General features: G+C 29.7%; 1 protein-coding gene across 2 annotated transcripts in view; it reads left to right on the forward strand.

Moving 5' to 3' along the window:
- LOC129912972 (leucine-rich repeat-containing G-protein coupled receptor 6) overlaps window positions 1-12,497 on the forward strand; it is a 72,820-nt gene that overhangs the window by 44,395 nt on the left and 15,928 nt on the right. For both annotated transcript variants that reach the window (XM_055991258.1, XM_055991259.1), the window contains exon 3: window positions 11,852-11,923. In XM_055991258.1, the coding sequence (XP_055847233.1) occupies window positions 11,852-11,923 (72 nt within the window). The remainder of the gene's footprint in view (window positions 1-11,851; window positions 11,924-12,497) is intronic.

Below are 12,497 nucleotides of genomic sequence, written 5' to 3' on the forward strand. Positions count from 1 at the left end.
AGATTTTGGGTACTGTGACTCTAAGAATTGCATTTCGGGTCTTTGCGTTCTTAAATTTTCTTATATTGGAGCAAAAACGTAATTTCAGCAGATATATTTTTTATATTCTGTTTAATGTCCTTAATTCAGTGACTTTCAGTGTATTTTCGTTGTTATATTCTATCACTTCAAGGTGGATAGAGTTTGTGATTAGTTTTGTTACCTTAAAGCTGGTTGGCGGAACTGTTGTCAAAAGAAAATTGGAGAAAGAAGATTGGCTACCTTTGTGTTTGTAGGAAGTGTTTTCCATTAGGGATTAAATTTATCACCAAAAAAGTATTAACGCACTAAAAGAATCGTCGATCTTTGTGAATAATTGGATTTTGTCATCTCTGGGGAAAAAGAAAAAAAGTTTTTTTTTTTATCAGTAGACTTGAGGAGATTTTTGTTCGATTTTGGTATTTTTAGCTTGAATCATTTCTTTTAATCAGTATAATAAAGGGTTACTTGATTAAGGGTTCATTTTTTAATTTCTTTTATTCATAAAAAAGTCTAGGTACAAACAAAAATATAAGAGATACTCATATTCATTCAATACCTTTTTACTTAATATAAGCCAATCTAATTCAAATGCCCTACAAATATTAGGGTAAAAGCGGGTGATATGGCGCGGCGGGTGAGATGGCGCACTTTAAATATCTTTTACATTTATTGCTCTAAAAATGTACGAAAAATATTTTTAGGTTTCTTTAAATATTTTAAATCGAAGTAGCCAGTAATCGTCTCTTTACCTGTGATACAAAAAATAAAAAAAAAAAAAGAGTGTGTGTACACATGTACACGCGACTGAAGTTATACTTCTCATTCAGTATATCTGTGGTAATAAGTTAAAAGAGCTTATGTCGACATAAGTGAAAAACGATTTTATTTGCTTAGCATGTTCACCTTTTGTTCAGCTTTGTTTTAGTCTGGGTCTCATTTCTCTACGCAAAATATAAACCGTTAAATTAAAAAAAAATCATAAAAGCTTAAGTCTTTTTGGACAAAAACTGCATTTGCAAAATAGCTTATGTATAAAATCGTTAAAATCTTAAAAATAATACACTTTTTTAAATAAGCTTAAGTCATGACATAAGCTACTATGACAATTTGAATTCAAATATATTCATCGCTTAGGTCAACATAAGCTATTTTAAACTTGTGGTCGAGTGAACCATTTGTGTTCTTATGTCGACTCAAGTCATTTTAAAAAAATGCATTTTGAACCAAACCCAATTTTGCAAAACAGCTTAAGTAAACATAAGCTGTTTTGTTCCTTGAAATGTCTGCAAAATTGTATACTTAAGTCAAAGTAAGTTATTTTTTCAAATGTAACGGCCGTCCCGAACGTTTTCAAGGAAAAATATACATATGAAAATTAAGGGTATAACAAGCCTGTACCCAGAAAAAAAAATTGTTGGTTTAGCGGCAACAGTTTAAAAGTAATCACAAAAAAAGTAAAAAAAAATCTGGTCCACAAACTTCATTTGCTTATACTGAAAAATGATAAAAATTGACTTAAGCTCTTTTAACTTATTGACACAGATATACATATAAATGAATTTCATTTGATATTTTTAATTTCTATTATTAAATTAATTAATATACCTACACTTCGTTTTTTTACATTTTTATCAAGTGAACAATAAATTAATTCTTTCATCCTCCTTGCATCCATGTAGTTTTCAATTTAATCTGTGAAATTTACTCATGTTGTGCGGTTCAGAACGTACGGTATATGCTTAACGAAAGTAAACAAATTGCGCATAAAATATGCTATATGGTAATTTTATGAGGATTGTGTGTGCTTCAGCACTAGTAGTAGCAATATGGAACTTGCAGGGTTGCTACAAAGCTCAAAAGTGAGCTGAGCTCAGCTCACAGTTTAGCTCAAATTTTGAGCTATCTAACTTTTGAGCTATGTACCATAGCTCAGCTCATTTGAGCTGAGCTGAAAGTTAGCTGAGCTGATGGTTGAGCTGAGCTGTTGGGTGAGCTGAGCTGTCGGTGAGCTGAGCTGAGCTGTTGGGTGAGCTAAGGTAAAGTGAGCTGAGCTGAGCCGTGATGGGTGAGAGGATACATTGATTTTTATTTGGAAAGTATAATGAAATATGAAGATATTTTAAACTTTTATAAAACACCATAGCTTAAGTTGTTTGTTTCTAGTTATTAATGGAATTATTTTAACACATAGATATTTTTATAAATAAGACAGATAATTTTTCGTGATCTTTTCTCTTGGTGTTTTTGATAGTAAATATATTTCTATTTTTTTAGTAAAATATTTCTTTTTTTATCATAAAAAAAAATTCCGGTACAATCCGGTTTTTCGACATTTTTTAAAATTCCGAGAAAATCGGTTTTGAAAGTTGGGGTAAATTTTTTTTTTCGAAAAATCCCCGAATCTTTAAACGCTCCTTGAAGCTAAACCGCTTGAGAGAAATTTTTGGCAGGGATGCCAAATGATAGCTTGTGTCATGGGCCTACGCTTTGCACATTGTCAGATTTTTAAAAAATCGCCTTCCATGTTAAACCGCCACATCATGCCTATTTTTTCAGAATCGTGCCTATTTTTTTTTTTACTTTTAAGTTCTCCCGGTTTGAGAACGCGTGGACCTACAGGGATGAGAGTTGTACCCAAATGTAGGTTAGAGTCCCCGCTACCTTTTGGCATCAAAAAAATTTTTTTCATTTTTTTCAAAATTCCGAGATATAGGCGTTGGAACGCTTTGATCTAGAGACAGGGGAGTGGTGCCATATGAAAGCTTATATTCTCAGCTACCCGATAGTGGTATAATCCGGTTTTTCGACTTTTTTTTAAAATTCCGAGAAAATCGGTTTTGAAAGTTGGGGTAAATTTTTTTTTCGAAAAATCCCCGAATCTAAACGCTCCTGGAAGCTAAACCGCTTGAGAGTAATTTTTGGGAGTGATGCCAAATGATAGCTTGTGTCATGGGCCTACGCTTTGCACATTGTCAGATTTTTAAAAAATCGCCTTCCATGTTAAACCGCCACATCATGCCTATTTTTTCAGAATCGTGCCTATTTTTTTTTTTACTTTTAAGTTCTCCCGGTTTGAGAACGCGTGGACCTACAGGGATGAGAGTTGTACCCAAATGTAGGTTAGAGTCCCCGCTACCTTTTGGCATCAAAAAAATTTTTTTCATTTTTTTCAAAATTCCGAGATATAGGCGTTGGAACGCTTTGATCTAGAGACAGGGGAGTGGTGCCATATGAAAGCTTATATTCTCAGCTACCCGATAGTGGTATAATCCGGTTTTTCGACTTTTTTTTAAAATTCCGAGAAAATCGGTTTTGAAAGTTGGGGTAAATTTTTTTTTCGAAAAATCCCCGAATCTCTAAACGCTCCTGGAAGCTAAACCGCTTGAGAGTAATTTTTGGGAGTGATGCCAAATGATAGCTTGTGTCATGGGCCTACGCTTTGCACATTGTCAGATTTTTAAAAAATCGCCTTCCATGTTAAACCGCCACATCATGCCTATTTTTTCAGAATCGTGCCTATTTTTTTTTTTACTTTTAAGTTCTCCCGGTTTGAGAACGCGTGGACCTACAGGGATGAGAGTTGTACCCAAATGTAGGTTAGAGTCCCCGCTACCTTTTGGCATCAAAAAAATTTTTTTCATTTTTTTCAAAATTCACGCAACTTGCCACATGCAACTTGCCACATGCAACTTGCCACATACGACTTGCCACATGCAACTTGCCACATGAAACATGTAACTTGCAACGTGTTGTGTGTCTTATGTTTGCCGTACTGCGGCGTACTGCATTTTTAAATACTAAAGTACTGCCTACTCTAAAGGTGAAACGACAGCCCTGCTACCCAGGGTGATCGCGTCATAATCCCTTTGACATTCTTGTCAAAAAGTAAATTTTCATACCCACCCTCCCATAAGAAGTATAACTTCAAAAATTTCAAAGCAAATCATGTGATGATTTTTTTCGAATTTTTTTTTCTCCCTTTTTTTTTGTTCCGATATTTTGTGAGTTGTTGGGATCTTAGATGCCCTTGATACACCAATACATACAAGAAAGTATAAGTTATGCATTGCGTGTGAAATCTGAGCTCTAGTTCTATCTGCTTTTTATGGGTGCTTACGAATATAAGTTATGCACAAAAAGGTGAGATGGCGCAGTTTTTTGAGGGTGAAATGGCGCATTCCCTACTAGAATTTTTTAATTGAGTATAGTTTTAGCATGTGCCATATCACCCTCAAAATATTTTTTTAAGTAATTAAGCCAAGTTCAAATTTTATAAAAAAGACGACTAGTTGCTATCTATTATACAGCATGCATTGGTGCTTGACTCCTTCACATCGTTCAACCATTTTTGCAATGAATTTGGCTATAGAAACCTAAAACAAACTCATGCGCCATCTCACCCACCCTATAGGGGGAGATGGTTTTTTTTAAACTTTTTTTCTATATTAATTTAAAAATATAAATTTAAAATATAAAATTCTGTAAAACAAACGATACGTTGGATATTGAATATAGAACATTTTTGCATTGTTAGAAATATGAAATGTGGTTTACTTTGAAAAATATGACAAAAACAAAAAAGGTATGCCATCTCACCCGCTTTTACCCTATAGGCAATTATCCTTAAAATTTATTTCAAAGGTATTTCATAAAAGGGATTCTGTCTGATAAAGGAGACCGATAAAATGTATGTTTATTAAATGGTTTTGGGTTCATGGAACTTCTTCCAAAAATTATGTGTGCAGTTGGGAGAATAAAATATGGAATGACCAGGCTTTTGATAAAGGGGTTGTTTGTTAACATATCTACAGTCTACTCAATAACAATTCAAATAGAATGCTTATAAGAATGTGGAGGCACTCCATGATTTATATATGAAAATATGTCTCTAGAGAAAATAGAACTTTTCGAAATATTTGCAATGAAATGAATAAACAAGTGTTTTGAAGAGGACTTGTATGCTTGATTTCATTAAAACAAAAGTTCATTAAATGAGTTTAGTTTTTTTTAAAGTTCTAAAGAATTTTAGGGTTCTTTATTTTGCGTACTTCTGACCTGTTAGTCTACTTTTAATCCAAGGCATCCAAAGTAAACTAAAAATTCTTTTTATGTAGCCCTTATTTTTTTTTTTATAAAAAGACAACTGCAAATTGGATTTAGTATTTATAACCTGACGTTAGAGTCAAGAATATAAAGAGTTCACAAAAGTATTTTTGTTTAAAATTCTTTTTTTGGTACAAAAAAAAATAATTATTTTATGCACCAAAATTACCAACTAAATCGTTGTTTGTTTGTTTGTAAATATGGGGGCACTGTGGTGTATACGCATCTTTTTTTTTATTATAGAAAAACTTATAACGTATATTGTAAAATTTATCCAGTCAAAATTTTGTAGGAAGTTTTTTTTTAATGAGTCGATTGTATTTAAAATTTAACTTTTTAACTATAACTTGAAAGTTATCCAGAAAACATGCATATACAAAAATGTTTAAACCTTAAAGTCACCACAAAAACTGTGTTCATGAAAAAAAAAAAAAAAAAAACAAATCGCAAAAAATTACTTCAGTTTCAGGATTCAAAAGCATCAATATAAAAAAAAAAAACAATTTTTTTTCGATTATTAAAAAATATTTGAAAATCAATTTTTGGAAAACAGGGTTTTGAAATTTTTGGAAGTCTTTGTGACGGAAACGAAAAATTTAATCTCAGAAATTAATGCTAGTTCTCTGCAATATTTGTATTTTGCATGGTTTTTGAGTTATTGAATTTTCTGCTAAAATTAGTCTGAAATTAGCGGACAAGATAAGAAATTATTTAAAATAAAATGCACGGCTGGGTCGCACGTACTTGCTCTTCTAGTTCACAGTATCTTTATCTTAAATATCTATTGGAAATTTAAGATTTTGTAGAAAAAAAAATCAAAAAAAAAAAAAATTAAAAGTTTAAAAATTAAATTAAAAAATTTTTTTTTTTTCAAAAATGTTTTTAAAAATATTTTTTTTTTAACATTTTATACTTAATGATCTCTGTAAATTTTAAATAAAATAACTAATGCTTTGATGAAATATATGAACTTAAAAAATATGTCAATTTTTGAAAAACGGCAACGCCATATTTCCGTTCTCCGCATTTTTTGAGAAAAACTTTGTTAGAATCAATAAGAGTATTCCGCACACCAAATTTGATCGAAATCTTTAGAGCCGTTTTCGAGAAATTTGCAATACCTCGAAAACGTTATTATGGGAGGTATGCGTTAAAATGGAGACATTAAAAAAAAAATAAAAAAAAAAAACGGGTTTAGGGAATTGCGTAAAAATCATGTGTATACCAAGTTTCAAGCAAATCCGTCAATCTGTTTAGGCCCTAGCTCGATGTACAGATGGACGCACAGACCGACACGGACGGCATGACGAAAACCACTTTTTTGATCTTCTCCATCATCGTAATGTCGGTTTTGATTAAAACCTCGAATTTTTTTTTCTACACGAAACCAATACTTGCCCTAAAGAGCAAGTAAAAATGAACATTAAAAATAAATAAAAACTAATTTTTTTGTGATGACATGTGCAAAATTCGATTTTGTGGCTGGATAGTGGATACATTTTTTTTTGTTATTCAAGATTCCGCTAAATTAAGACGAAAGCGGTCAAAATTTTCAAAAATATTGAATATACTTATATTTTTTTTTATTTTCTAGCAATTGTAGCTTAAAAAAAAAAAAATTGCTGATCAAAAAGCTTAAAAATTTTTTATTTTTATTTGATGCTTAAAAAGTTCACTTTTGGAATTTTTGAATAAGGATCGAACACTATCGCGATGATGACAAATTGGATGTATTGCATTAAAAAATAAATTCTTCAAAAAACTTGCGTCAATTTTGACTTTGGAAAGCAATATTTAGGTACCCATTAAGTCCGGCACAGAGATTATTTTAAACTCTCATTATTGGAAATTTTATTAGTTTTGAGACAATGATACCCAACCCCTTAAAAAATAAAAGCAACAAAAACTCAAAAATTTGGATATTTTTTTTTTTTTTTTGAATTTTTCGACTTGCTGTCGAGATTCATTTTTACAAACAACTTTGCCAAAAATCAGAACATTGACAATTTTATCTACTGATGGGCTAGATATCATAACTGCTAATTTTTCAATTAAATATTATGAATAATAATATTCCTCAAAAAAGATAAAAACAAATTGCAACTAACATCACGTCTCAAAGTGTTTATTTTGACGTGTCTCTCATGAATATAACAAAATCAAGAAATATTCTCCACCATTCCGAATCGCCTTCTCAATATGGTCGACCACTTACTCATTCGCGGTTCGTAAAAAATTATTTTGCCACCAAAATGTTAAAAAAAAAATCCACAATCAAAAGGTGAAACCACAAAACATAGACGTATACCGTGCCCATATTCCTATCGAAGTTCATTCAAAAGACCAACCACAGAAAGTTACCTCTATAATAACCGAACTATCAACTGATAGAGCGTGCAGAATATTTGACGTCTGCAACAAGCCAAAAAGCCATCAAAACGACACACGTTTCCACGTCGGCGTTCGTTGTCGTTCGTTGTTCCATTCCGACTTGCTACTGTGTGCCTTCTATATGTCTCTCGCTGGTATAAGACCATACACGCTAACAGCTATTTGTTTTCGATGATGAGCTTTTCTAACCAAATGTGTCGATTCATGTTTGGTTTTTTGGATTCAAAACCTGGGGGGGGCTTTTTAACTCCTCTTTTGAATCGTTGAATTGATGTTGATGATGATGACGAGGACAAAGCATTCAGAGAGTGATGACGAGGTGAAGTTTGTGCCGTGGGAAAATTACAATTTCAATCAGCCATTATGAAAACTGTCTTATAGGCACCCGGAGAGGTCTTTATTTTCACACTCAGTTAGCAATCGCTTTTTGCAAGCTTAATTAGAATGCTTGAAGCTTGAACCTAAACGATTTCTAACAAAATGATTTAAGGGGTCTTATTTTGACGAATAGTCAAGAGATGATGTGTTGCATTTTTTTTTTCAATTTTCAAAAAGTTTAATAGGTATAAAATTAAGTGAATAATTTGCCGTTAATTTTGTCGCCAATAAGAAATTTTGTCGCGAAAATTTCGATTTTTTTTTTCTTTGATAGCTTTTGTAACTAAGTAAAAAAAAAACCTTCGAAAAAGTAGTAAGAATGAAACAGTCGTTTGATTTAGGATCTGTCGCTTTTTTGTCGCTAATTTTTATCTTATTTATCATTAATTTACCACTTATTTATCGCTTACATTTGACGACAATATGAATCAGATTTTTTTAATGTTTTAACATAATTTCGATCATTGTTCAGAATTGTTTGATTTTCTCCAAAGAAGAATACAAAAATATATCCCAGACTATAGCCCCAGTAGCACATTTTTAAAGTTGGCTACAAATTTTTCTTCTTTATTTTGTTAAAAATGGTGAATCAACTTTATTTTTATGAATTTATTAAATAAAGAAAAAAAAAAAACTATGCTTGGCGTGTTAATTGGACGACATCAGGCAACGAGCATTTTCAGCTCTCGACAAAAATTCGTGCTGGCATTTTGGTACAAAACTTTTTTATCTGATTGAATTTTAGTGCACAGATGGAATTTTTTTTTTGCTTAAAGGATGTCGTCTTCGTTAACTCTTATGACATGAAAAACTGAGAGTGGGAGAGATGACTTTTGACTTTTCTGCCAAAGAGTGACCTAATTAATTACAAAATATAAAAATATACAAAATTATATTATTTATTGCAACGAATATACCAGGGCAACTGGTATGATAAATGATATCAGAGTGTCGTAGTAGTCTGTGAAAATTGAACATGGGCCAAAATTTTGAAATCAAAGTGTTTTTTATATTTTTTTTTTTTTGTTGTTGTTCTTTTCTTGTAGTTTATTTTGAGGTTTTTAATTATTTGAGGTATTATTTGTTTTGGTTGTGAGAAAATTCATCAGGTGAGGGTGATTAATCATTGGATGTGGGTAATTAATAAAATCTTCTTTTGTGACACCTATAATAGACCGCAGCAGAATTTTGTGTTTTGATTAATGGGATTTTGAGGGTTAGTTAATTTTTTTTGTTTTGTTTTTTTTAGACGTTTTGACTAGGTGAAGTTTATCGGTGTGGTTGAAAAGCATTTTCTTAATGTTAATTTATAAGAAAAGATAGACCTGTATGTGGATTTGGCTGACCAACAAATTTCTGTACACCTACATGGTATATTAACAGATTTTTTAATACTCCATTGCTTACTATGGTCAAAATATCATACATAATTTTGTATTAATTTTTTTTATGCAGTAGGGCCTCCAGTGTAAACATTTTTACTTACATCTAACATATACATACATTGTAAATTCAAGGTAAGGATTCGCAAAAAAATCAAGACATTTTTTTTTTCCTTCAATTTTTTTTTTTCAAAAGTGGATTTCTCAGTTATAATCTCATCAAAGTTTAAAAATTTATTTTCACAAAAAAAAACTGCCAAATTCTTAATCAAAAATGTGTTTTTTTTTAAAAGAAAGCTCTCTGCCTCCAGGTGATTGATCCTTCTGAAAATATTTAAGGGGAGGGGTCTCAAAAGTAAAATTTAGAGTTTTTTCAAAGTAGATTATTTCTTTTCAGCTTCATACAGACCAGCTTGAAAAAAAAAAAAGAGTTTTTTTGAACATGCAAAAAAAAAAGTTTAAGATTTGCACTAAAAAGTATTAAATGGCACTGAAGGATAAACCGACTTTATTAGAACGCAATATTTTTATCATTAAGAATACAATTTTGAACAGTTATATCCTCCTCAAAAATATATTTCTTGGTTACGAGCTTGAATTAAAAAAAAAAAACTTACACAGATTTTTTTTTTTCATTTTCTCCACTACAAAATCAATTTGATTAATATTTTTCTGAATTTCCATAAAAAAAAAAAAAAAATGCTCCTTAATTTAAAAAAAAGCATGTGTGCTAACACGTTAGAAGTGAAACCTTCAAAAATTTGGATTGTTACCTAAAACATTAAATTCAAGCAAATACCGACGAAGCTGATAAATTGAATAAAGTTAAATCAAAATTTTATGTGCTCTAGATCAGAAGATATAAAGTGTTAAAAAAAGATCAAACTTGTTTTTTTTTTCCCGTTATTTGATTAAAAATCACAAATGTATACGCTGCGCATAGCCAATACCTACCTATTTGTCCTATAAGTTTGAAACTTTCAGAAAAATCCTTAAAAATAAAAAACAAGTCAAAAATACCTCTAAAAAATAGGTGAAAAAATGTTTTTAAAATTCTAAAATACACTTTCAATTGGGTTTGAACTCAAAGTGATTTTCGCAATTTTATTTAGGTAGTGAAGAAGAATTTTTAGATTTTTTTGAAAATCGTTTGATTTTTTTTTTAATATTTTTCAAAGAAAAAAAAGTAAGAAAATTAAATGAAAAATAAACTACCCCCTTTTGGAAATTTGGAAACTTTCTTAAGAAATCCAAAAATTTATTTTTTTTTTTTTTTGAAAATTCTAAAATTTAATTATCTGGACCCTTTAATTTATTTTTTTTTCGTGAAAATTAAAAAAAAAAAACTTGAAAAACTTTAAACCATCTTAATTTCATGATTCACAATAATTGGTAAATAGCTTGAATTTTTGATTCGTTTTTCCTTATTTTACCTAAAAATTCTTAAAACTTGAAATGTTTAACTTTTCTGTCTCAGAAGTTTCATCTTTACTTTAACTAAAACACTTGCAATATAAACTTACAAAACACTACCCTGAAATATAAACTTGCAATGCTAGATCATAAAAATTTCATAACTTATGTCCAACCTTACAATATTTCTTACCAACTTTCTTTCAAAAGAGTGCATCAACATTCATCTAAAAATAGCTCACATAAAGTTACTTTATATCCAGTTCCTGCAACAAAAACTCAACGCCCAACCTCTTCAAAGCAAAAAAAAAAAAAAAAAAAAAAACAATTTCAAATTCATTTCATGTCTCGTAGATTTCGGTTATAACTTATTCCAAGAAATTTTTTGGCAACCTCAAAAATGAACATTTTTAAAATCAAATCAGCTACACACAATTTACTTATATATATGAATCATGGTTTGAATGAACTTTCTTGGTCAAAAAATTCAGTAGGTTGGTAATTTATTGCAGAATAGGTGTCATTGAAAGACTTTTTTTTGTATAAGAAATAAAAAGCAAATATTAAACCTAGAATCAAAAGTCGTGAATGGAATATCAATTACAAAGCAGATGTTTTCGAAAAAAAAACAACAACCTTGGACGTCAGCAAATCAAATACAAAAACTTCCCATATCAACATGTTACATGTAGGTAATGTTGAGTGGAAAGAAAATTATCATCAACTCAGTAAATTCCCCACACACATCATCCTTCTTAGAAAGGACCCCTCACAGAGTAAAGTTTTCATCGTAAACTTAAATCATTAATTCAGCATTAAACTATTTATAAAGATTTCTTCCCCCTAACCCTCAGCCTCCTTCGGCTTTTAGTCAATTTTACGTCTATAAAAAAAAAAAAAGAATCACTCGTCTTTTTTATTTGAAGTTGTTGTATGTCGAGAACAGATTTTTAGAAGTGTCCTTATTTCGAGATTAAGAGGTAGAGGGAGAAACACCATGTCCTTTGCAAATGTCTGCTAAGAAAAACCATTAATCAAATATTGTTTTCCTAGTTCATAGATTTTTTTGTTTTTAGGAAGTTGAAGAGTACATTTTGAAGGACACAAATTTTCTGTCAGTATATTAATTGAAAAAAAAAAAATGTTTTTTTTTTTATTTACAGAGATTTAGGAAATAATAATCTTACACATTTAGGAGACAATTCTTTTTATATGGTACCAAATCTGGAGGAATTGTGAGTAAAAAAATATTTTTTTTTTAATCAGGGTTGTAAAATATCATTTTTTTTTTTAATGCATTTGATTTCCATTAAAAATTGAAAAAAAAATATTTTTGTTGCAACTAAAAAATGTTTGCATTAAAAAATAATATTTATTGCAACTGAAAAAAAAAAATTTGAATACAAAAAATTTTATTGCATTGAAATTAACATTTTTATAGCAAATAAAAATTACTTTATAACATTTTTTAAATGCAAAATAAAACATTTTTTTTTAATATATTTTTTTATTTTGTTTTATTCAGAGTTGTCAAAAATATTTTTTAATGCATTTTTTTCCATTAGAAATTAAAAAAAAAATAATTATTGCAACTAAAAAAATGTAAAAAAAAAACTTTTTCATTAAAAAAAAAACGTTATTTGCATTGAAAATTACACTTTTATAGCAAATAAAAATTATATTATATAACATTTTTTGAATGCAAAATAAAACATTTTTTTTGTTTTATTCAGAGTTGTGAAAAATATTTTTTTAATGCATTTTTTTCCATTCGAAATTAAAAAAAAATACTTATTGCAACTAAAAAAA

Source organism: Episyrphus balteatus, chromosome 3 (genome assembly GCF_945859705.1).
Source record: "Episyrphus balteatus chromosome 3, idEpiBalt1.1, whole genome shotgun sequence".
NCBI lineage: Eukaryota > Metazoa > Arthropoda > Insecta > Diptera > Syrphidae > Episyrphus > Episyrphus balteatus.